We start from the raw sequence: 27,323 nt of genomic DNA, 5'->3' as shown, positions 1-27,323 counted from the left end.
ATGTTTTCAGTTGTTACTATCTTATGTAACTTAGATGGATTTGTCAATCATTGAATTAAAAGAATATCAAACTTCCTAAGAAATAAAATTTCCACATGACTATGCCAAGCTAAATGACGAAATGATGGTTATGTAATTAGTTACTTTTTCCTGTGATTTTCTCTATTTGATGCAGTCAGAAACATGGATTGATAAGGAAAAGTTGTGCTGAGAACAGCAATAGCAATTTCTAAGGAACAGGGTCAACCATAAGAGACAGACATGTGAGATAGGCATATTAGGTATCTACTAACATCTTTAACAAAAATGTTAGTATGCTATTTTATTTGAGGCATAGTTGTAAACCTGCTGTCCTCTAGAAACAAGTAGCTTTAATTTCAGGGTAGAAAAGTAATTGGTTTTGATTTTGAAATATAGCAAAAGATATTCTTTAAGTTTTTGCTTTTAGTTGTAGGAGGCAGATGTTTAAAAAGTGATCACTGTTTAACTTGTTCAACTATATCAGTAATTCTAACTTTGAAGATTTTTTTTTCCCTCTTGGCTTTAATTTAACTGAAATGACTCAACTTAGCGGTTATTTGGCATTGTTTCCTTCCTTCTTTTAGAAAAAATTCACTCCTATTAATATTTTTTCATAGTTTCAGAATGTGTTGAATAAATGAATCTTCTTAACTGAAACTACATGATGTGCTCATAATAGTACCTACTGGACATTTTTCAGACCTGGATTTTCATCCTTTCTGAATATATCCTTTCTGAAATTTGTTATTTTTGTTTGTTTTCTTTTTGAAACAGAGTCTCGCTCTGTTGTCCTGGCTAGAGTACAATGGTGTGATGATAAGCTCACTACAACCTCCAACTCCTGGGCTTAAGTGATCCTCTTGCCTCAGCCTCAGTAGCTATGACTATAGATACCATGCCTGGCTAATTGTTTTTTATTTTTTGTACAGATGGGTCTTACTATGTTTCTCAGGCTGGTCTCAAACTCCTGGCCTCAAATAATCCTCCCACCTGGGCCTCCCAAAGTCCTGGGATTGCAGGCATAAGCCACTGTACCCAGCCTGTCATCTTATCTATAAAATATGGGGACAGGAATTAATCTTAGGTTTCACTGCTCACATTTTTTGATTTCATGTAAGAAATATCAAAAGGCTTCTATTAACCTGTTGTATAGGAACAAAGTTTCATTTCATCCATTAAGTAGCCTAAAAATGATAAAGTGATACAAGAAATTTATAAGGAAGTATTAATATATATAAACCAAAGATTGTATACTCCCCCCCCCTTTTCTTTTTCTTTGAGACAGAGTCTCATTTTGTTGCCCAGGCTAGAGTAAGTGCCGTGGCATCAGCCTAGCCCACAGCAACCTCAAACTCCTGGGCTCAAGTGATCCTCCTGCCTCAGCCTCCCGAGTAGCTGGGACTACAGGCATGCGCCACTATGCCCGGCTAATTTTTTCTATATGTATTAGTTGGCCAATTAATTTCTTTCTATTTATAGTAGAGACAGGGTCTCACTCTTGCTCAGGCTGGTTTCTAACTCCTGACCTCGAGCAATCCGCCCGCCTCGGCCTCCCAGAGTGCTAGGATTACAGGCGTGAGCCACCACGCGCCCCGCCCCCACTTTTTTTGATAAAAATACTTTTTTCATTATTGTTGTTCTTACATCTTAAGATAGTCCTCACCTAGGTTTTTGTGGTCTCCTTTCCTGTCCCTCCTCCCATCACTTTTCTTTCTTTATCTAATAAATCTTCCCAACCTCTAAAAGTCCCAGAGAGTCTTCTCACTAGTACATGGCTAGGTATTAATAAATAAATCATTTGGGGTTTTTTTTGGGGTTTTTTTGGTTTTTTTTGGTTGTTTTTTTTTTTTTTTTTTTTGCTTTCTAAACTTTATTTTTTGAACTTTTGAAATCATTTGTCTTTTAAATCTACAAAATAAGGTAGTTCACTTACAGTAACTACTAAGGTCCTTTCCAACTTTATAATTCCAGAAATCTTGATAGTGAACTTTGTTTTTCGTATGAGTCAACATCAAAAGGGATATAACTAGAAATTAAAATATTCCAGATGATAGGGCTTTTGTTTGCAGAGCGAATCATATACTTTGTCTTTTACCTTTTAATCACTTCTAAAGATTGGCCAATTTTTTTTTAGAGATAATCAAGTGAAATATTCTGTTAAGATTTGTTATTGCTGGGCCTTGGAGGAAATGAAAAATTGGCATATGGAAAATTTCTAAAGCTTGATTTCTAGATAGGAACAGATTAAAAAATATTTGGTCAAACCTCTAACAAAAAGAAACAGTGTGCCAGTTTAGCACACATAAGACTGATTGTACAACCTAGTGGTGAAGCCATGAGAATTTGCAGATTAGTATAATATTTTGATATGCTCTTCTAATAAATTTTATATTTTCTAGTGGCGGGTAAGAAAAGAAGCTATGATGGGTCTGGCTCAGCTTTATAAAAAGTACTGTCTTCATGGTGAAGCAGGAAAGGAAGCTGCAGAGAAAGTCAGCTGGATAAAGGACAAACTCTTGCATATTTATTATCAGAACAGCATTGATGACAAGTGAGTAGAATGTTGGTAGAACGGTTGAGTTTAAAACTGTTTTTAGGTTTTTAAAACGTATTGCTGTTTAATATTTTAATGATTTATTTCTAAGATTAGAAATCACTTTCTACATAGTTGTGCATACCGTGTTTAAGTAAGACTCTATCCAAGATTATAAGGTAGTCTAATAATGAAATAGGCCTGGACTTTGGAGTCAGATGGAACAGAGAACAAATGTTCACTCTGTCCCTTGTTAGATGTGGGGTCTTGCACAAGTGACTTGACTACTGTGTACCTTGGTTTAATATAGAAATGAAGAATGCCTTCCCTATAGAATTGTCATGAAGATTAAATAAAATAATGAAGAGTAACGTACCCTAGTCTGTTGCCTGGCAGTAGAGCACTATTCAGTAACCACTAGTTATTATTTTTCTTTTTGCAACACTGTCACCACCAGTAGAGGAATTACTAAGTTGTTTTCATTTCTGGATGTTATTATAATTCTATATTGGATTATACTAATGGAACTTGGTTTTTGCAAAATACTTTCCAATGTTTTATTGAATTAGGCTGACTTGTTAGGTCAGCCTAATGAAATACATATCACTGGATATATACATATATACGTATTTCATTGGTTAATGAAGAGCTCTAGTGTTTTCTTATTCCTGTGATAATGAATAATAGATATAAGCTCAGCAAGAAGGATATTCCAATATCAGTAAAGTATTTAGACTATGGCGGGGCGCGGTGGCTCACGCCTATAATCCTAGCACTCTGGGATGCCGAGGTGGAAGGAGGTGGGAGGATTACTCAAGCTCAGGAGTTCAAAACCAATCTGAGCATGAGTGAAACCCCATTTCTACTATAAATAGAAAGAGGGAGAGGGCTGGGCGCGATGGCTCACACCTGTAATCCTAGCACTCTGGGAGGCCAAGGTGGGAGGATTGCTCAAGGTCAGGAGTTCGAGACCAGCCTAAGCAAGAGGGAGACCTCTCTCTACTATAAATAGAAAGAAATTAATTGGCCAACTAAAATATTTAGAAAAAAATTAGCCAGGCATGATGCCGCATGCCTGTAGTCCCAGCTACTCGGGAGGCTGAGGCAGAAGGATTGCTTGAGCCCAGGAGTTTGAGGTTGCTGTGAACTAGACTGATGCCATAGCCCTCTAGCCCAGGGAACAGAGTGAGACTCTGTCTTAAAAGAAAAAAAAAATAATTTAGACTGTGAAGAGAAGAAAGATCAAATGTACACTGGATAAACTATATTTTTTGAAAGTGATATAAAGGCAGATCCCTCTATTTTTTAGTACATGACAACATGGGAAAGGAGCTGAACTGGATTCAGAGGAAATTGAGTTTATTGAGAATTAGCTATACCTGTGTTTATAGCTTTATATGTCATGTTAATGAGTTTGCTATAGCTCTGGGCTACTAAAGAAGAATAAGTCAAACAGCCTAACACCCTGTGTTTGAGAATAACATTTAACCCTTCTAGACCAAATGTTTCATACTGACAAATTACGAAGTAAAGCCACAAATAGAAACTGTCTCTACATTTAAAGGAACTATACTAAAAGTTGTTTAAGGAAAAGAATGGTCATGTACTGATATTTTCCATTGTGCATGCATATGCATACATAGCTATCATCATTGGTATACTATCTTTGTACCAGATAGTTAAAATATAAAATAGCTATTGCTTCTTAAAAATAGAACAATTACGTTACTTGAGGGTTTTTTTTGTTGTTGTTTCATAGACTCTTGGTAGAGAAAATCTTTGCTCAGTATCTTGTCCCTCACAACCTGGAAACAGAAGAAAGAATGAAATGCCTGTATTATTTATATGCTAGTTTGGATCCAAATGCTGTAAAGTAAGTTACTCTTCAGATGTCTGATGTTTTTCCTGAAGATTTCATAAAGTTACTTTATTTTATTTAATTGCTGAAGGGATGGTTGCTGCTTCTGTTTGAATTAAGACCCTCAGGTGGGCCAGGTGCGGTGGCTCACGCCTATAATTCTAGCACTCTGGGAGGCCAAACTGGGAGGATTGCTTGAGCTCAGGAGTTCGAGACCAGCCTGAGCGAGAGTGAGACCCATCTCTGCTAAAAATAAAAAGAAATTAGCTAAACAACTTAAAATATATAGAAAAATTAGCCATACATGGTGGCATATGCCTGTAGTCCCAGCTACTTGGGAAGCTGAGGCAGGAGAATCGCCTGAGCCCAGGATTTTGAGGTTGCTGTGAGCTAGGCTGGCACCATGGCACTTGACCGTGCAACAGAGTATCTCCAAAAAAAAAAAAAGAAACCTCAGGTAAGTAAAAGAAAAATACTATAATTTAAATTCAGGTCAGTTAACAGCAAAAATATGCATAGGCATATTTAGCAACTAGGTCAGTAATACAGTTTCAGGGAGTTGAAAAAATCAGCATGTCAAAATATCTGTGATGGGTGTGTAAATTAAACTAGTGGGGCTTTATCCTGCCAGACTAAGTACTGTTTCTTTGTCATGAGAACATATTAAATCACCTCTACGTAGGATGACCATGTGATTTAATTGTCCAACTGGGATATTTTTGAGACTGAAAAGTGCCACTATTAATAATTTAGCTGGATAACTGGCATAAACAAACCACCAAGGCCAACCAGGATGCATAGTCACTCTACTTTAATAGGCTTTTTAAAAAGTAAATGTTACAATGTATACACATATCATAGCATATTGTTATGCCATAAACACACACAATTTTTGCTCGTCAATTAAAAACATAAAGTAAATGAGTCCTGTAACTAAGAATTCTGAATTTGTTGAGTTCAGATTTTAGCTGTGTTACATATATATAAAAATAATTTTCATGTAATTTCAAATTTACAGAATAGTTGCAGGAATAGTACAAAGCATTATGATATCCACTTTACGTGGATTTATCATTTTTTAACTATGTGCCATCATTGTGCCTTCTGTCTTTTTATATAGATTTTCTTCTGAAACAGTTTAGGGTAATTTACAGACACATAGATCCCTTTAACCCAAGAATACTTAACAGTGTTGATTCATTAAGAACAAGGATATTCAGGCCAGGCGGGGTGGCTCACGCCTGTAATCCTAGCACTCTGGGAGGCCGAGGCGGGCGGATTGCTCAAGGTCAGGAGTTCAAAACCAGCCTGAGCGAGACCCCGTCTCTACCATAAAAATAGAAAGAAATTAATTGGCCAACTAATATATATAATATAAAAATCAGCTGGGCATGGTGGCTCGTGCCTGTAGTCCCAGCTACTCGGGAGGCTGAGGCAGGAGGATCGCTTGAGCCCAGGAGTCTGAGGTTGCTGTGAGCGAGGCTGACGCCACGCTAGCCTGGGCAAGAAAGCGAGACTCTGTCTCAAAAAAAAAAAAAAGAACAAGGATATTCTCTTAAATAACCAAAGTATCTTGATTAAAATCAGGAAATTTAATAATGAAACAATATTTTTGTCTAATCCCCCATGTATTTACATCTTCCCAATTGTTCATATAATATTCATTATAGGTATTTTTTTCCTCATTCTAGAATTACACATTACATGCTTAGTTGTTATATGTCTATTTTCTTAATTTGGAACTATTCCTTAATCTATCTTTGTCATTTATGACTGATTTTTTTGGAGAAGTATTGTATAGGCCAATTATTTTGCAGAATGTGGCCTCAATTTGACTTCTCCAGTGTTTCCTAATTATTAAATTATACATTTTAAGCAGAAATTTCACCAAAGTAATATTATATCCCTGATGCATTGTATCAGGATGCATTAACTATCATTTTTTAAAGCCTTACAAGTGTTTACTAATGCTAACTCCAGGTAGTAAACTCTTGGCTTAAGGTTTCAATATTTGTTTATATTTCAAAATATCTGACAAATAGTACTCAGAGTAATTTCTCAGAGGTGCTCTGGGTACCTAATTAGTATGGACGGGATTTGTGAGAGAAGAAAATCTGTGTTTGTGGAAAGAGAAGAGTCTAGAATAATCACAATCAATTTAAATTTGGCATTTGCTCCTCACTCATGCGCCGGGCTCCAAGCATATAAGTGTTTTTCAGTTTCCTATATGTACCATGTACTTTGATGACATTTGATCTTTCCTTGTACCAGAACTTTCTAGCTATCTCTGTTTAGAACAGCTTTCAATCCCTTCATTTCCTGGCAGATTCCTATTAATCCTGCTAAACTTCTCAAATATCTTTTCTCATAAGAAGCCTTATATTTACCATTTATATTAAACTATCTTAAGTCCTAATAAATAAATTTCTTGGTGCTTAAAATTTTAGGCAGATGTATAATAGCAAAATGGTGTATATGGACCATACAGTTAGAAAAATTATAAAGTTGAATAATTTGCAATATTATATAATTTTTTATATTCATAACTTTACAGAGCTCTCAATGAAATGTGGAAGTGTCAGAACATGCTTCGGAGTCATGTACGCGAACTATTGGATTTGCACAAGCAGGCAACAGTAGGTTCATGATTTGTTTAAATTCAGTTTATTATAGTCATTGTTCAGATTTTCTGTAGTTCTATGTAATGAAGCAAGGATAAAGTGTCTCAGGTATTTTATGTTTCAGATGTCAGTTAAACATAATTTCTGTGATTGGACAAGCCAAATTTCCATTTAAGTGAATATAACAAACTCCTTATTTTCCAGCATGAGTAAAGAAATGGTATTTTATAGTTTATCAAGTTTTTAGACACTAAGAGTTTATACATAGTTTAACAACTTTCAAATAATTAGAATTAAATTTCAAGATAAAATTATATGAAAAGTTATATTTCTTTTCACACTATAAATTATTCTTGTTCCTTAAATGTAGAGTCAATAATGGGTTCCTATATGCCAATGTCAAATTTTCTCCCACATTTCAAAAAAGCCAAAGTTTCTTGGAATGTGGGAGTAAAAACTTGAATTCCCTTAATATACCTTTTTTTTTTTTTTTTTTTTTTGAGATGGGCTCTTGCTGTGTTACCCAGGCTGACGTTGAACTCCTGGGCTTAACTGATTCTCCTGCCTCAAGTCCTAATATACTTTTAGGTGTATTCACTAGAATATTTGCTCTTAACCAAGGGGCCATATGCAGAGTCTTCAAGAGCCCATGCATACTAGAGCAGAGGATAACAAACTTTTTTTATAAATGATAAGATAGTAAAAATTTAGGTGTTGCCAGCCATACAATCTCTGATCAGGTACTCAACTTTGCCTTTGCAAAAGCAGTCATAAGCAATACATAAACAAATAGACATGACTTTGTTCCAGCAAAACTTTATTAACAAAAACAGATTGCCCATAGGACAATAGTTTACCAACTTATGATCCAAATTACTCAAATTTAATATAAATTAAAACTAATAATAAAGTGTTATGTTATTGTGAGAGAGGAAAAGGAAGTACTTTTTAGAGAAGAGGTTATTCTGAAGGTATTTAAGTAATGGGCCACAAAATAACTAATAGAATTCTATTCCAAAAGAAAAATTTTCTAAATATTTTTAGTTAATTTTCTGTGGCATGTGGTTTCACAGTAATTTCGATGTGATAATTTTTTATGTTAATTGTTTTCTTCATCTTTTCAATCTTCTGGCAAAATAACTTTCATATGAAAGTTATATGTACTCTTAAGTTTTTAATACCTTCCTGCTAACATCACCTTTCCTTCTATTTGTCTTAACTTAATAGTTATTGCTACTCCACAGTTCTTTGCTATCAACTTAGTGTGTATACATGGTAAGACATTTTCCACTAGGTAGATTGTAAAGAATTTTTCAAACTTTATGAAAGATTTACGATAATGAGTATTGATTTTTGTTACAGAAATTTGTTAGCATATATGACTGGTTGTTCTTTTGTTCTTGTTTTAAATTTCAGTCAGAGGCTAACTGCTCTGCCATGTTTGGAAAACTGATGACCATAGCAAGTGAGTATGTTCATTCGCTCAGTAAATATAAACATCAAAACAAACAGTTTACCAAATGGGCCTATTGATTGAATGCTAAGTAAAAGAAAATAATCCTTATCTTAATTTTATTTCTGCTGATTGTCTTTTACTAGCTCGTAATCTTTTTAAGACACTTACACTTTTAGTTTAGTAGTTTTTTTCTTCTATAATATTGATTCTGTTTTAATTTTAAACAGAGAATTTGCCTGACCCTGGGAAGGCACAAGATTTTGTGAAGAAATTTAACCAGGTTCTTGGTGATGATGAGAAACTTCGGTCTCAGTTGGAATTATTAATCAGCCCCACGTGTTCCTGCAAACAGGCAGACGTTTGTGTGGTTAGTAAATTATACTTTACGTGTAATTCTTGCTTTACTTACAGAAATTTTATATTTCATTAAAGCCTATATACATACAGTGTTCTGTATGAATTTAATAATATGAGCTGTGAATTACTTAGGAATATATCTGTGGTTGACTTAGTTCCTTTACTTGCCAGTCACTCTCCAGCCACATCCCAGGAAACACTTAGAGAATGAAGCCAGAAAGATTGGTTTTAGGAATTGAGCGAGATAAAGTACTTTGTATTTAGTAGACATTTGTTGAGTAAATGATGAATATTTCTAAGTGCTTGTGTGCACGCATTGTGTTCTCCTGTGTATTAGCATATAAATAACCCTTGTCAGTAAATTAGCAATAGTAAAGTTGCCATGTATGTGATTTCATTTATAGATAAGATAAATTCCTATTTAGACTTTTGTCTTCATTCCATTCCTAGACTCATTTTCTAGAATACCACCATCACTGAAGATTTATTTATTTATTTATTTTTTTGAGACAGAGTCTCGCTTTGTTGCCCAGGCTAGAGTGAGTGCTGTGGCGTCAGCCTAGCTCACAGCAACCTCAAACTCCTGGCTCAAGCAATCCTCCTGCCTCAGCCTCCCAAGTAGCTAGGACTACAGGCATTCGCCACCATGCCTGGCTAATTTTTTGTATATATATTAGTTGGCCAATTAATTTCTTTTCATTTATAGTAGAGATGGGGTCTCGCTCTTGCTCAGGCTGGTTTCGAACTCCTGACCTCGAGCAATCTGCCCACCTCGGCCTCCCAGAGAGCTAGGATTACAGGCGTGAGCCACTACGCCCGGCCGACAGACCATATTTTTACAAAGGTGGTCCCATAAGATTATAATTGCAAGAACCTAAAACCTGAGAGGTATGATGTAAAATAATATTAAGAAAAAAATAAATAATAATAATAAAAAAATTATAATTGAGCTGAAAACTTCCTATCACCTAGTGACATCTTGATGATCCTGAGCCTATGTAGGTCTTGCTAACGTGTGTGTCTCTCGTTTTTTCTTTTTCTTATTAGTCCATGGAAATGCAAGTGTCTTAGTTTTTAACAAAAAAGTTTAAAAATGTAGATAGAAAAATGGTATTAGAATAAAATATAAAGAAAGAAAATATTTTTGTATAGCTCTACAATGTGTGTATTGAGCTGTTATTAAAAAAGAGTCAGAAACTTTAAAAGGTTTTTTAAAGTTTATAAACTAAAAATGTTACTGTAAGCTAGAAAAAAAATTAATATTTTGTGTACCCTTAAGTGTACAGTGTTTATAATGTATACAGTAGTGTACAGGAATGTTCCAGGCCATCACATTCACTCACCACTTACTGACTCACCCAGAGCAACTTCCAATCCTGTAATCTTTGTTCATAAGAACTATCCTATGTAGGTATACCATTTTTTATCTTTAATACCATGTTTTTATTGTACCTTTAAAAAAATTTTTTTTTTAGGAGACAGGATCTCACTCTGTTATCTAGGCTGGAGTGAAATGATGCAATCACAGCTCACAGCAACCTCAAACTCCTAGGCTCAAGCACTTCTCCTGCCTCAACCTCCTGAATAGCTGGAGCTACAGTTGTTTGAGGCTACACCCAGCTAATTTTTCTATTTTTTTTGTACAGATGGTATCTCGAACTCCTGGCCTCAGGCAGTCCTCTCACCTCGACCTCCCACACTGCTGGGATTACAGGTGTGAGCCACTGCAACCCACCAAACCTCCTTTTCCATGTTTAGATAATGTGTAGAAACATAAATACTTACATTGTATTACCATTGTCTACAGTATTCAGTAAGTAACATACAGGTTTATAGCCTAGGAACAACAGGCTGTATTATACAACCTCAGGCATCCTCAAACTACGGCCTGCAGGCCACATGCTGCCCACCGAGGACATTTATCCGGCCCGCTTTTGCCACCGCTGCCTGTCCTGCTTAGCAGCCGACTCATCCCGGGCCCACAGTGCACATGTGTGGAATGTGCGCCGCACTCTCGAACAGCCCTCCAACAGTCTGAGGGACAGTGAACTGGCCCCCTGTTTAAAAAGTTTGAGGACCCCTGAAGGTGTATTGTAGACTGTACCATCTAGGTTTGTGGAAGTATGCTCTGTGATGTTTTCACCACAACAAAATCACCTAATGATACATTTCTCAAAATGTATCCCTGTTGTTAAGTGACACATAACTGTGTGTGTGTGTTTGTGTGTGTGTGTGTGTTTTCTAATATAGATCCCTGTACTGCCCTATTGGTTTTAAACAAGTGGTAGTTCTTACACATATGCGCAACTACTATGCTTGGGACCAGGCTTACCGAGATGAATAAGAAAAAGTGTGTTTTGTGTGTTTGTTTGTCACCCAGGCTTGAATGCAGAGGTGTGATGATAGCTCACTGTAACCATGACCTCCTGGGCTCAAACAATCCTCTCACCTTCTAGGACTATAGGCACATGCCACCATGCCTAACTAATTATTTTTTTTATATTTTGCAGAGACAAGGATCTGGCTACATTGCCCAGGCTAGTCTTAAAGTACTGGCCTCAAGTGATCCTCCCACCTCAGCCTCCCAAAGTGCTGGGATTACAGGCATGAGCCACTGCACCTGGCCTATTTCAGTTATTTATGTCTGACTTTGTTCTAGAAAGGATTAGTTAATATTTTTTAAATATTTGATGAGGGATAAAGACTATAATAGATGTATATGCAAAGCAGTCTGGGAGTGTGGAACAGGGATGTTTTATTCAGTCTAGGGATCTGAAAAGACCAGTTATTAGGAGGATATGGGTAGGGAAGTTAATTTAGGGAAGAGAGCAATGGGCTTATCTGTTGGGACTAGGATTATGGATGTACCAAGTGCCCAGAGTACCTCAACCTTTGCGTTTCTGAAGTAAGTGACTTGCCAAAAACACTTAAAGATTTCAGTTACTTCTTTGGCATTTAGGATTCTAGTTCCAAAGTGCTGTGTCCTGCAGAGAATCTCCTAATACAATTAGGTCATACAATGAAATAGCTATAAAATACCTTAGATCATCATTTGGTTTAATCAGTTTGTTTGACCGATAAGGATATTGAATATTTATTCATTTGTTTTATTTTGTTTACCATGTCCTTGACTATGAAGACATTGAATTTTAAGGAGGGGAAATTTCTCATCCAGTGTTTCATAGCAAGCTATAGTAGCTGAGCTACAGGTAGAACTTATATCTCATAGATTCATGATAGGTTTCTTTTTATACATTACATTTTTTCTGTAAGAATCAGTACAAACCAAGTACTGCTGAAGAAATATGCACCTGGAGAAAGAATAATCAAGTGGTACTTTGGGTTTAACAGAAAACAGAAATTGAGTATGAATTTGGAAAAAAAAAATGGCAGTAACATGAATCCCTACTATTTATCTGACCAGAAATATCCAAGAGTTTCCAAACCCCAAACATATGTGCAAAACAGATGTTTGTCACCAAAATATCTCGGAATGAATGCAACAGCCACAAAGTGAAGCCAATCAGTGCTCCTGAGTTTAGGAACCAGGAAGGTAGAGATGAAGACTGCACTTGAATTGGAAAAAGCCTGGGTCTTGATACCTTCTTTCCTAGCTCTTAATAGCATTGTATGACTTGAGTACATTATTTAACTTATTTGTATATTCTAATACGTAAAGTTGGACTTAAAATAGTCTTCATACACTCAGGAAAACAACCACTGTTAGAAAGAATTGTTGCTATTTTCCAGAGTATCTGTATCATTTAACTCCCCATGGGCTACTGGATATTAGTTACATATTTCCTCTAATATCCCCATTCCTTTTATCCTGATAATTTCATTTCTACATAGAAGAAAAGACTAAAGATAAAATATGCAGATGTAAATTTTAGTTTCTCTTGTTCTGTGTAGCTTTTATTTCATCTTTGAGAGTTCCTTCTTCATCCCCTAGTGTATATTTACCACTACCTCGTTTTTTTCTAAAAAACAATCATGTCTCACTTCTCAGGAGGTAAATATTACTTGGTAAGAGAGTTAGTAGGCATGAGATCTAATATTTTCCTCCCCCTTTGTACAAGTTCCATTCTTGAAAAATTTTAGTTAGAATACTTTGAGCAAGGACTACTGTGGATTAATGTGTGTGCGTGTCTGTGATAATATAGTAAAAGAGGCTGAACAGAGGTATTGAAATATGTGATATAGATTTACTTTCCCTTTAGACTTCAAGTTTTGAGTTTCCACACTTTGGTTCTAGAGAAGTACCATGGATTTGCCATAGCTTCAGGTGTGGCTGCTATTTTATACTCCATTGCCTTCCTATGATGGTGACTCCCAAATGTTAAGATTTTCCAGGAAGCCTGTTTATCCAGCATTAATGAGAGAGTCCTAAGTTTGAATTTCAGCTATACTATTTACTACCAATGTGACTTTTAGTTAGTTGTTCAATATTTCCATGTCTCATATTCTTAATATATAAATATTACCAAGGTCATAGGATTTGTAAAAATTAAAGTAAAATGAAATATTAATATTATGGTCTAATTCAGGGACCCCTGTACAGCCCTGTAGGATTTAAATAAATGATAATTCTTATGGTCTTATACACACATTACAAACAGTAGGCATCCTTAAAATAGGTCTAAAGTGGAATCATGAATTTCCATGTTTTAACTAAGTTTCATAGTAATTCTTATATGAATGGTTCATGGACCATACTTTTTTTTTTTTTTTTTTTTTCCCCCCCCTCCCCCTCTCTATGGACCATACTTTTAAAGAAACCTTCTCTATGGAGTTATCTGGATATGCATTGTATCTTCAGTAGTCCAAATATCTCATTCCTTGATCAAGTTTACACTGTTAAAATTCACTGTGTAATTTAGTAAATTGTGTTATACATGGTCTCTCATGGAGTTTACAGATTAGGTGGCAGAAGTAGACAAATAGTAGAGAATACAGTGTGTTAAGTGTTCGGATATACTTGTGTGCTTTGATAACACGGAAGAACATCACTCATCCCAGGCATGGGTGGAAATACATCAGGGAATGGCTTATTCTAGAAGAAATAACTCCTGAGTTGAGTCTTAAAGGATGAGTAGAAATCAGACCACTATGTCAAGAATGACTGCTGTATTTCCCGCTCAGGTAACTGGGTATGTGAGGACAGCTTTAGGGATAAGGGAGCATAACCTCTTAGCAGTTATCTTCAGAAATCTGAGATGCAAGCATGCTTCTATGTATTAGCACAGTTATATCACCTGGAGGAGGTAGAGAAGATATCAAAAAAAGATGAGAGACTAAATTATGCCTTTTAGTAACAATCATAGAGTATTTTCTGGGTTTCTTTTTGTCTTTTTTTTATAATTCAATGACAGTGGCATTTCACTTTAATAGGAAAGTTAAACCTTTGGAAATTGTTTCTTGTGAGAAACTGGTATTATATTTTTATGTAGTTTACTGATTTCTGCTGCAAAAACATACTGATAATATTCAATTCCTTTAGTAATTATTTTGATTAGTTATGACAAAAAATGTATATCACAAGGATTACTGTGTACAAGAAAAAATACCTTTCATAAAATGATTTTGCTATTCCTTGAAAGTGCTTAGTGTATACTAAACAATGTATTAATTTATAAATACATATTACTAGTAGTAATATTCTGCAGTGATAGCATAGATTTGATCAGAAATTTTAAAAACATTGTCAGGGATACAGAAAAACTTTTTTTTTTAACTCTTTCTGCCAACTGTCATTTCCTAAAAGGATTGCGTATGGTTACTTCTGGTTGAAGCTTTCTCAACTGCTTTTCAGTTATAAAACTCCTTGTTGGTCTTAGATGTTTCTGTGTATTGGAAGTGTGTGGGTATTTCTTTTTTCTTAAATATGTAAAGAAAACAGTTTATATTTTGCTTATTACCTGCCACAAACTAATTTGGCTTGCTCCTTACCCTGGATATCACTTAATATTATCACATGTAAATTTAAAATAATTGCTATAAGAGATTACCTAAATAGCACCTACATAAAGTGTTATTATGAGGAATAACCTAAGTGTAATATTATTTGGGAATATAAAAATGTCAGGTTTTAAACACTATTTTATATTGTTTATATACATAGATGTGTTTTATATAGTTGTTAACTATGTTTAAATAATTGTGCATTCTTTTCCCCTTACCACTTTTTAATTTCTTCTATGTACTACCATATCTGTCTTTCCTAATGCCTAGTTTTTCTACTTATTAGTGACCTAGCAATTTTCTAACATTCATATTGGTTTTAGACAATCTCTGACTTATTTTTCTTAGGTTAAAGCAACTAAATTTTGTACTAGAGGGGAAAAAATTGCCTTTCAGGGATATTTAACAAAATAAGATTAATTTCAAAAGATATGCAGTATTTAAGTTTAGGTTTAAAATGTGAACCTGTGGCTTAGAGCAAAGTATATAAAGATTAAACACCAAGTAAAGTATTTTGTTTTCTCTAATGCTGGAATTTTGTTTGGTTAATTACAGTTTACTAAAATGAGGCATCTCCTAATGACTAAGAAATTTTCTTCAGAATCTGAGTCCTTTGGACTTATATATACTCCAGTAACAAATATAGATGATATTTATATGATCTTTTCCCCCTCCGTCCTCCTGAATATATATCACTAAAATATTTTTTATGAGAAAAGCTAATAAATAGAGTGAATATCATTTGTTATTGCTTTATAGTTTGGAAAGCATGTTTAATGTGCGTTATCTTCTCAGCTAAGACACATATTTACTCATCTTAAGTATTCCATTAAAAGGCTTGTTCTTGTTGTGTTTTATTTTGAGACAGAGTCTCACTCTGTTGCTTGGACTAAAGTGCAGTGGCATCATCACAGCTCACTGCAGCATCCAGTTCCTGGGCTCAGGAGATCCTTCTGCCTCAGCCTCCCAAGGAGCTGAGACTTAGAGATGCATGCCATCACACTTGCCTAATTTTTAAATTTTTTTTTCAAGACATGGGGTTTTGCTATGTTGCTCAGGCTGGCCTCAAGCAGCTCTCCCACCATGCTAGGATTACAGGCGTGAGCCGTAGTGCCCTACTATAAAAGCCTTGTTCTTAAAGTAGATTTCTTTACCTACTGCCCAGCACATTGGATATTTAACCTTATCTTTCAGGGAGTCCGTCTCTATAATTACTAAGTGTTCCTTTTTAGAAATGTCCAACAAGAATGTCTATCTTTGTAGGAACTATTTGATGTAATGCCATAGTCTTTGAACTTAAATTGAGTTACTTTCATTCATGGGGCTATCTAATAGTCTTGAATAATTCTATGTCTAATTTAGAAATAAAATTCTAGGGGAGTACAGGATTCTCGTTTATACCTCAGCTATGTTCTCCAGACTGAAAATGTTTACAAATATTTATATAGTTATGAATGTCTCATTTTTTCAAAAATGAAATTAATTGAAACAAAAACACAGTATTCTTTCGAATTATGAAATAGTAAAAACCAATAAAACATACTGATAAAAATGCAAATTGCTTTGTTTTTATTTTTTCCTAATAAAAATGTGGTTGCACCAAACAGTAATTTCATGGGAGAAATATGAGACGAGGCATACAGGCAGAGACCACGCCGTCCCCTCTCTGTTCTCCACTGTCCAGACTTTGCAGCAATTGCTCAATGCCTTTTTTTTTTTTTTTTTGCCTGCAATCATTTTTATTTTGAAAAACATGAAAGTAAATCATACTTATGGTAAAACTATTTTCTTTCTATAGAGAGAAATAGCCCGGAAACTTGCAAATCCTAAGCAGCCAACAAATCCTTTTCTAGAGATGGTCAAATTTCTGTTGGAAAGAATTGCACCTGTGCACATTGATTCAGAAGCCATAAGGTAAGATAGGAAATAAATTCTCTCAAAAATAGATTTTAATATGAAATAACAGTGTAGTAAATTCAAATTTGGGGCCCCTAAAGAGACCTAAAAACTTCCTCTGTATACCTCTTTGTAACGGCAGACTCATACATCATTCAGCTTGAAAGTCCTATTCACTTTTATGATCTTTGGCTTTAGTTAATGCTGTTCATTTTTGAAGCATCCTTGTGTTTATTTTTAGCTTATCTGAGCTCATTAAAGAAAACCTAGAACATAGAGATAGGTAGAAAGAAGAAAATTTTAAATCTATGTGGATATAAACCAACCTCTGAATTTTCTTAAAATATTTTAATGGCCACATAATATTCTGTAGTACATATTATAGTACTGTTCACTTGATGTCTGAGAACAGAATGGTATATTGTAGAAAAGAGGACAAGATTGTCATTAGATAAATCTGCTTTCAAAATGTAAGTCTACGTAGACTTTGGAAAAACTCCTAGTTTATCTGAGTTTTCATTTATTTTCTACTTCAATGTGGGTATAAAAATCTTATTTGATGATTATGAGAATTAGAGATAATATTTAAAAAGTAAGCAGCCTAAGGCCAGGCACTGGCTCATGCCTATAATCCTTGAGCATATGTCCAAGACCAACCTGAGCTACATAGCAAGTCTACAAAAAAAATTTTAAAAATTAGCCAGGCGTGGTGGTATGTGCCTGTAGTCCTAGCTTCACAGGAGGCTGAGGTGAATCATTTGAGTGTAGGAGTTCAGGGCTGCATTGAGCTATGATGGAACCACTGTAGTCCATCCAGCCTGGGTGACAGAGCAAGACCCTGTCCATCTTGAAAAAAATTTTCTGATGCTAAGTTAAGTGTGAGCAAGAAAGAAAAAGAGTAAGCAGCTTAGCATCATAATCATTAAATGACAGCAATTGATTGTTATTAGCTATTCCCATAATTTCAGACATTTCAGATGATTCTAATGACTTCCTGTTATAAATTTCAGTGGGTGATTTTCTCTTACAGTAGTCATTTTTGCAGTGGATATGTTACATATCTCTTTCTATGTTGGGTTACTAAGTAATTTTTGGTTCTTTTCCCAAACAGCCTAGAATCAGAATCAGTTCTAATGCCCAAACCACTGTTTCATGTTCTATAAATCATTGCTGTGGTTGTAGCAAATGCTGGTTGTATTAGTTTGCTAGGGCTACCATAACAAAATACCAAAAACTGGATGGCCTAAACAACAGAAATTAAATATTTTTCTTTTTTTTTTGAGACAATCTCACTCTGTTGCCTGGGCTACAGTGCCATGGTGTCAGCCTAGCTCACAGCAACCTCAAACTCCTGGGCTCAAGCAATCCTGCTTCAGCCTCCCAAGTAGCTGGGACTACAGGCATGGGCCACCATGCCCGGCTAGTTTTTTCTACATATTTTTAGTTGTCCAGCTAATTTCTTTCTGTTTTTAGTAGAGATGAAATCTCACTCAGGTCTCACTCTTACGCTGGTCTCAAACTCCTGAGTTCAAACAATCCGCCTGCCTTGGCCTCCCAGAGAGCTAGAATTACAGGCATGAGCCACCTTGCCCTACCCAGAAATTAATTTTTTATAGTTCTGGAGGCTGCAGTCTAAGATCAAGGTATATCAACAAGTTTGATTTTTTTTTTTTTTTCTGAAACCTCTCTCATTGACTTGCAATGAGAGAGACAGGCCTCTGTCACACTGAGAATCCAGAGAAGGCCTCTGTCAAACTGAGAATCCAGATATAAATCCATGCTTTTATAGTTAATTTTTTATAAAGGTGTTAAGAGCATACAATGTGGAAAAGACATTCTCTTCAATAAGTAGTGCTAGGAAAACTAGAAAAACACATGCAGAATAATGAAAGTAGACCCCTGTCATTCACCAGTATACAAAAATCAAGTCAGAATTGAATACTTTAAAAAGATTTCCTTATCCTCTAATTTTCTTACTTGCAAATGAGGAAACTAAGGATATAAAGTTTTAAGGGAATCATTGTTCTGTTCACAGCTGGGTATTGTCAAAAATCATAACTTAAACCTAGATGTATGTGTCATTTTCCATGCCATTGTCCTTTGCTCAGTACCATTTGATTTTAATGGAATAGATCGAGGATATGATACAGTAAAAGTAGGCACTCTTGCCTATGCATATTAACTTTGAAAGAGACGTGTAATAGCATTAGGAAATGAAGTCCCCCATGAAGCCTCACCGGGTTTCATTACTTAAGCAAATTATGAGCTAATTTTAGATCTCCACTGTGAAAATACCAAAAACTCAATTTTTTCAGTAGCATCATGAGTTGTTTGGGCTCAGAGAAAGCAATTTATGGCTAAGATTTCTAATAGAATAATTTTATGCAAATGTCAGTTTATAAATGTTAGTGAGAAATAAGTCATATCCTTCCATGTAATCAAATCTTCATTGAATGTTAAATTACAGATACAGGGTTTATTCATTTGACATATACTTACTACAATGATTTGTATAGTACATTGAGTAATTGGGGAAGATTACATAATCCAACTTTTGTGGGAAGGGTTTATTGTTAGCAAAGGCTCTTGAAATAATCCAGGATTTAGGATGCATAGTGGAAGATAGTAGGAATTATAGGGATGAGCCCAGTGAAGATTGCAAGGGAAGTATAGTGCAGGTAACCAGCCCTGTGTCCTAGGATACATTATTTAAGCTACTCTGAGCTTCCGTTTTCTCATCTTTAAAATGAGGGCAACAATAATTACTACTCACTAGACTTATTAAGAGACTTAAATAATATATTAGTATGTAAAACTCTTAGCATAATGCCTGATATATATTAAGTGCTGAATAAATGTTAGTAACAATTCCAGGAACAAAAACTAGCAGATACAAAAGAATAAAAGCAAAGGAGTCAAGAAATATTTTAAAAATTGCATGTACTTTAGCAGTAATATAGGATTTTGAAAGCAAGGATTGGGGATAATAGAAAATCATTCTAAATGTAACCTTTTATTTCCTAAGTTTTTTCCCACTGGCATATATATCCATAGAAATTAATGCATATATGCTACAGTTAGTTAATGTTCTATAGGTAGTTTGAAAATGAAGTAGTCATTGTGATAATGTTTGAAACCTAGGGGAGAGGGTAAAGCGGTTTTTTGGGTTTTTTTGTTTTTTGTTTTTGAGACAAAGTCTCACTTTGTTGCCTGGGCTAGAGTGCCGTGGCGTCAGCCTAGCTCACAGCAACCTGAGGTTCTTGGCCTCAATCGATCCTTCTGCCTCAGTCTCCGGAGTAGCTGGGACTACAGGCATGTGCCACCATGCCTGGCTAATTTTTTCTATATATTAGTTGGCCAATTAATTTCTTTCTATTTATAATAGAGACAGGGTCTTGCTATTGCTCTGGCTGGTTTCGAACTCCTGACCTTGAGCCATCCACCCGCCTCGAGGGTAAAGTTTTAAAAAGAAAAAGGTGAAGGACTGAATCCTCAGGGAAATTAGTAATTAAGGGGCAAGCAGAAGATAGGGAATTCATTTTTTTTTTTTTTTTTTTTTTTTTTTTGAGACAGAGTCTCGCTTTGTTGCCCAGGCTAGAGTGAGTGCCGTGGCGTCAGCCTAGCTCACAGCAACCTCAAACTCCTGGGCTCGAGTGATCCTTCTGCCTCAGCCTCCCGAGTAGCTGGGACTACAGGCATGCGCCACCATGCCCGGCTAATTTTTTATATATATATCAGTTGGCCAATTAATTTCTTTCTATTTATAGTAGAGACGGGGTCTCGCTCTTGCTCAGGCTGGTTTTGAACTCCTGACCTTGAGCAATCCGCCCGCCTCGGCCTCCCAAGAGCTAGGATTACAGGCGTGAGCCACAGCGCCCGGCCGGGAATTCATTATTTAAAACAATTTTTTTTGAGGGGCAAAGTAAAATTCAGAAAAAAATGATGTCACAGGAACTAAAGAGACTAAAAGCTGGAGGGATCAGATTAGGAAAAGGAAAATAAATCACAGTGGTCAGAACGGTTTCTGTGAAGTAGCAGGGGCAAATCCAGAGTACCATGGATTCAGAGAGACATCAGACAATGCTTCCTAACATCTACATTAGGGTACATAGAGAAAATGATAGGTAATATTTGAGCAGAGAAGACTGCTCAAGCCTGGTGTTTACTGGCCTCGTTCAGCAGGAACCCACTAGGTGTCCCAGTTCGCTACCCTGAGGTTTGAGATGATCAAAGATATAAATAACCTTGTCACACTTCCAAACTCTGTTTTAAGAGATAAGTTGAGATGTGCGGTGACCACCGTATACAGTTTAGCTATACAAAGTAAAGGAGAAGGCCGGGCATGGAGGCTGACACCTGTAATTCTAGCACTGTGAAAGGCTAGAAAGAAATTAGCCAGGCAACTAAAAATAGAAAAATTTAGCTGGATTTGGTTGTGCTCACCTGTAGTCCCAGCAATTTAGGAGGCTTAGGCAGGAGGATCGCTTGAGCCCAGGAGTTTGAGGTTGCTGGGAGCTAGACTGACGCCACGGCACTCTAGCCAGGGAGACAGAGTAAGGCTCTGTCTCAAAAAAAAAAAAGAGAGAGAGAAAGGACATGATGGAAAGTGAATAAGCATGAAGAAGAGTCTTTTGCGGTTATTTTTAACTAAAGAATTTTGAACATTATTGAAAAGAGATATCGAAGATGAGGGAAGGGGAATATGACTATGATGGAGCAACATTCCTAAAGAAGCAGAACAGGAAGAACAACGTACCTTATGACATGATGAAATAGTAGACACACATTAAAGGAGGGTAAAAGATAAAGTTTGGAAAATTAGAAGAGTTTTTACTCAAGGACTCCATTATTCTCCCTTATGCTAAAGATGAGATTGTCTGCTCAATGGAAGGATTTAGACCTGAGTTAGAAATGTGAGGATTTGTAACAGTTGTTGGACAGCATAGGAGAGAAAGGAACACAGACTTCCCAAGCAGTTTTGAAGAGGTAGATGGATTGGTGATGAACTTTGGCTTTATGATGCCCCTGTGAAGTATATGGAGGATATATTATTTAGTTAATGTATAAATGAGCAAAAATACTCTTATAACAGGTAGGACCACAATCCTGGTTTCAAGACTTAGGCCTTTTTTTAATGGCTTGTTGACTTATGGTGATGATTACCAACATAACAATGAAATCAGATTATTTCTGTCATGTTTTGTGCTGTATTTCCATTATAGATGATAAGACTTGGAAAATAATGGGTAGTCAATAAATACTTACTAAATAAGTATATACATGTAGTCAGATACATTTATAAATGTTTTCAAACACACTTATAATCTTGTTAAATTCATGCATTGTTTAATAGGAGTTTTTAATAAACTTAATTTGGAATATTTTTCTCTAATTGGAAACAGTTTTTGAAAATATATAATGTCAGAACTAAAAATTTCAGAAAACAAGATAGAGTAGACAAAAGATTTCTTAGGTGAGACGTAAAAGCACAAGCATTGAAAAAAATACTTTTTTTTCTCTCTGCAAGATACTGTTAGGAAAAAGAAATATCAAGCCACAGACTAAGAAAATACTTGAAAAGTATGTATTTGATGAGGAATGTATCAAGGATATGTAAAGGACTCTGACTACTCAATCAGACAAAGGACTCGATTTTAAAATGGTCAAAATATTTGAATAGGCACTTTACCAATAAGATACATACATGGTAAATAAGCATAAAAAAAGACAGTCAACACTGATCCTCATTAGGGAAATGCAAGTGGAAATTGTAATGAGAAATAGCACCACACACCCACTAGAATGGCTAAAATTAAAGAAACTGACTATCCCAAGTGTTGGTTAGGGGATATGGACTCACCAAACCAGGTCTTGGTGAGATGGAAAATAGTTCCTTGTAATAATAAATGTTCACATAATATCACCATCCAACCCAGGAATCCTAGTACTAGATATTTGCCTAAGAGGAAAGAAAACATTCACTGCCATAAAGACTTGTACTTATTTTAGCAGCTTTAGTCACAGTGTCTGTAAACTATAGAAGTACCCAGAAGTTTATCACGTGGTAATTGGATAAACAGGCTGTGGTATATTCATATAGTGGAATTTTTGTTTCTTTCCATTGCTGAATAGAAATAAACTCTGATTATGTGCAACAACATGGATAAGTCTTGAAACCATTATGTCATGTAGACAGTGTCAGGCAAAAAATATATGAAATTCTATAAAAGGCAAGACTATGGTGACAGAACCCAAATCATTGGTTGCCCAGGTGGGAAGAGGGAGAGGTTGAATGCAAAAGGGGGGTATAAGGCAATTTTCTGTGGATATGGGAATGTTATATATGTATGTATTTATAAAAATATATGTTGGTGAAGATGCAGAAAAATTGGCACCTTCATATATTGCTATTAATAGTAGGAATGTGAAATGGTAGAGCTGCTTTGGAAAACAGTTTGACAGTTCCTCAGAAAAGTTGAACATAGAGTTATCACATGACATAGTAGTTGCATTCCTAAGTATATGCTCAAGAGAAATGAAAATATTTTTTTGTGGTCATATAAAACCTAAGCATAAATGTTTATAAGAACATTATTCATAATAGCAAAAAAAATTAGAAACAACCTAAATATTCATCAACTATTGAATAGATTAATAAATTTTCTTATATCCATATACTGGAATATTATTTGTAAATAAAAAATGATAAGCTGATACATGCCATAACATGGATAAACCTCGAGAACATGCTAAGTGAAAGGCATCAGTCACAAAGACCACATATTTTATGATTTCATTAATATAGAATGTTCAGAATAGACAAATGTATACAGGCAGAAAATAGATTAGTGAATGCCTAGAGCTGGGAGGATTTGGGGGTAAATGGGGAGTGACTGCCAGTGAGTGAGGGGTTTGGTTTAGGACAGTGAGGGAGTGTGTTCAACAAGTAGCTCGTAATGGTTGTACATTCCTGGGAATATTCTAAAAACCACTGACTTGCACATTTTAAGTAGGTGAATTATATGGTATATAAATTATACTTAAAGCTGATGTTTACACACACACACCAAGTTGTTTTTGAAAGAAAAGTTACTGTATTTTCTGAAGATATTAATGAATTTTTAAATCTTGTGATATAGAAGGGGAAATAAAAGTGCTAAAACTAGTTTAAATTTCAACATCTGTATCCTATTTTTTTTTTCCTTTCTTTTTGTGAGAACAGAGTCTTGCTCTGTTGCCCCAGGCTAGAGTGCAGTGGCATCATCATAGCTCACTGCAACCTCAAATTCCTGGGCTCAAGCAATCCTCCTGCCCCATGTCACCACACCTGGCTGATTTTTTCTATTTTTCATAGAGACAGGATCTCGCTCTTGCTCAGGTTGATGTCAAATACCTGGCTTCAAATAATCTCCTGCCTTGTCCTTGCACAGTGCTAGGATTACAGGAGTGAACCACCATGTCTAGCCCCTGTGTATATTTTGTACTTAAATAATACCAAAGGAAAAAATTTAACCCAAATCTTAATTTGAATATTTGCCATTTACTACATTATTTGTTGTAATAATTTAATGTTCTCATAATAAGGTAGTACCTACTTCAGTTTACTGGTGTGTAAGTAGAATCTCAAAATAAAACACATCTTTTTTTTTAACTTATAATAGTACAGTGTTGCTGCATAGTCTGATTTTTATTGACCAAGTAATATTCGTTTTGTGGTGATAGTTTGAAAAACTAATTCCATGATTTGGGGCAATTAAATAATTTCTAACTGATGAATCTGATTATGAGTGATGAATCGCTTTTTTGCTATAAATCTCTAGAAATAAAATTATTGATCGAGTAAATTACCAGTGATTAATACATTTGTCCATGTATATATATATATGTACTATTTGTATTTTGTTTTGGGTGAATTGTCATTTGCCTATTCAGGAAACTGAAAATGATCCCTTTATATATGGAAATGAATATTAAATTGCTTATACTGGTCGGGCTCGGAGGTTCATGCCTATAATCCTAGCACTCTGGGAGGCCGAGGCGGGTGGATTGCTCAAGGTCAGGAGTTTGAAACCAGCCTGAGCAAGGGAGAGACCCCATCTCTACTATAAATAGAAAGAAATTAATTGGCCAACTAATATATATAGAAAAAATTAGCCGGGTATGGTGGTGCATGCCTATAGTCCCAGCTACTTGGGAGGCTGAGGCAGGATTGCTTGAGCCAAGGAGTTTGAGGTTGCTTTGAGCTAGGCTGACGCCACGGCACTCACTCTAGCCTGGGCAACAAAGCGAGACTCTGTCTCAAATAAATAAATAAATTGCTTATACTTACAAAATATATTACTAGTATGCTATATCATTTAGTTTTGTTATTTTTCAATAGAGGTTTTATTACACATTACATTTTTTAGGTGGTTAAACTAAAAAGGACACTCAGCTGTTAAATAGAAGACAGAGTTTTCACTTCTTTCCCCACAGAAACTTCTTTGAATGTGATCTTTTAATATTCTATATATATTCTGTCACAGTGCATTTAGAATACAGTTATTAATTTAGTATTGTTACTAATATACATTTTCTTCTTTTAATAGTGCACTAGTAAAATTGATGAATAAATCAATAGAGGGAACAGCAGATGATGAAGAGGAGGGTGTAAGTCCAGACACAGCTATTCGTTCAGGGCTTGAACTTCTTAAGGTATTTTTGAAACAGTTTTATTTCCATGTATTTCCATAGGGTTGTAATTGGCATTCCTTTCAGGATATGAAAAATCAGGCTTATTTCATTGGAAACTATTTGAAAGATTAAAGATTTGTGTTAGAGATCAGATTACATAAAATATTGTTTTTACATCATAATCATGTAAAATAATATTATTTAGCATTATAAAATATTTTTTGGTTTTGCTGTTCCATTCATTATTTGCTTGCCTGCTATTCTTATAACATTGTATGGTAAATAATCTAGTGTTAACTTTCAAAGAACCTCCATCTGGGGCAATAGGACTGCTCACTGTAATTACTGTGGCATGTTCAACAACTGTTGAAATTGTTCAACAACTGGTAATCATAATAGATGCCAAAGAATTCAGTGAATTGAGCAATTAGTAAGAGCTTTGTGGACAAACTATGACTTAATCAAGGGAGAACACAATGTCATCAAAGGGACTAGTTCTTGGCATATTTGAGAAATCCTTGGGAGATTGGCCTGCCTGGAGGAAAAGGTTGGTTCCAGATTGTGGAATGCCACTGGAGCAGAAAGGTACTGTCAGAGGCTTTTAACCTGGCTTTCAACCAGCTACAGCACTTCATGGGCTTTCAGTGGAGTAAAGAGGGGAAGATATTGAAGGCAAAGGGACATTGAGACCATTGCAACATAAGCTAAAGGATAGAGACAAACCACTGTAATGAACATTAAATAGAAAAGAGAGTGATGGGTCTTAAATGTCATTTCATTGAAAGAATAGAGAATATGCCCATGGATAAGATTTTAATTATATTTTCAAGTGGCCAAGGTGGCTCATGCCTGTAATCCTAGCACTCTGGGAGGCCAAGGTGGGAGGATCGCTCAAGGTCAGGAGTTCAAAAGCAGCCTGAGCAAGAGGAAGACCCCGTCTTTACTAAAAATAGAAAGAAATTAATTGGCCAACTAAAAATATATAGAAAAAATTAGCCAGGCATGGTGGTGCATGCCTGTAGTCCCAGCTACTTGGGAGGCTGAGGCAGGAGGATCACTTGAGCCCAGGAGTTTGAGGTTGCTTTGAGTTAGGTTGATGCCACGGCACTCTAGCCCAGGCAACAGAGTGAGACTCTGACTCAAAAAAAAAAAAAAAAAAGATTTTAATTATATTTTTAATAATTGAATTATTTTTAAGCAGTTTTACAGGTGAAGATAAATGTTTTTTAATAGGTTGCCTTTTATTATATTTTTCAAATGTAATTTTCCATTTTTCTGTAAATAAAATCACATAATTAAGCCGGGCGCGGTGGCTCACGCCTGTAATCCTAGCTCTCTGGGAGGCTGAGGCGGGCGGATTGCTCAAGGTCAGGAGTTCGAAACCAGCCTGAGCAAGAGTGAGACCCCGTCTCTACTATAAATAGAAAGAAATTAATTGGCCAACTAATATATATACAAAAAATTAGCCGGGCATGGTGGCGCATGCCTGTAGTCCCAGCTACTTGGGAGGCTGAGGCAGCAGGATTGCTTGAGCCAGGAGTTTGAGGTTGCTGTGAGCTAGGCTGACGCCATGGCACTCACTCTAGCCTGGGCAACAAAGCGAGACTCTGTCTCAAAAAAAAAAAAAAAAAAAAAATCACATAATTAAATATTATGACTCCAAACTTCTCTGCATTTTATGACCCATTAAATAAATGCTCATTGAATAAGTTAATGCTCTGTTCCCTGTTCTCCTTGCCTCTCTACTTTTAAGCCCTTATTCCTGAACTGAATAGTTTAAACTTTTAGAAGGTAAACTTTGTAGACATGTCATATATAACATGCTGAAAATTCCTTAAGGATAAGCTGGGTCTCCTGTTAATCAAATAAAAGAATAATTATATATTATAATCATAATTAAAACCATACAATGTCTTTATTGATAGTTATGATAAAAGGATTTTTTGA

The 27,323-nt window shown here is 35.6% G+C and overlaps 1 protein-coding gene across 5 annotated transcripts in view; it reads left to right on the top strand.

Annotated features, from left to right (window-relative positions):
* The window catches only part of PDS5A (PDS5 cohesin associated factor A), a 134,549-nt gene that overhangs the window by 61,720 nt on the left and 45,506 nt on the right, over positions 1 to 27,323 (top strand). For all 5 annotated transcript variants that reach the window (XM_012753924.3, XM_076001201.1, XM_076001202.1 and 2 more), the window contains exons 12-18: positions 2,421 to 2,572; positions 4,314 to 4,427; positions 6,967 to 7,048; positions 8,450 to 8,498; positions 8,717 to 8,856; positions 16,606 to 16,721; positions 25,292 to 25,397. In XM_012753924.3, coding sequence (XP_012609378.1) covers positions 2,421 to 2,572; positions 4,314 to 4,427; positions 6,967 to 7,048; positions 8,450 to 8,498; positions 8,717 to 8,856; positions 16,606 to 16,721; positions 25,292 to 25,397 — 759 coding nt within the window. The remainder of the gene's footprint in view (positions 1 to 2,420; positions 2,573 to 4,313; positions 4,428 to 6,966; positions 7,049 to 8,449; positions 8,499 to 8,716; positions 8,857 to 16,605; positions 16,722 to 25,291; positions 25,398 to 27,323) is intronic.

The sequence above is a fragment of the Microcebus murinus genome, chromosome 3, assembly GCF_040939455.1.
Source record: "Microcebus murinus isolate Inina chromosome 3, M.murinus_Inina_mat1.0, whole genome shotgun sequence".
In the NCBI taxonomy this organism is placed as follows: domain Eukaryota; kingdom Metazoa; phylum Chordata; class Mammalia; order Primates; family Cheirogaleidae; genus Microcebus; species Microcebus murinus.
This window is presented reverse-complemented; position numbering and strand designations above follow the sequence as displayed.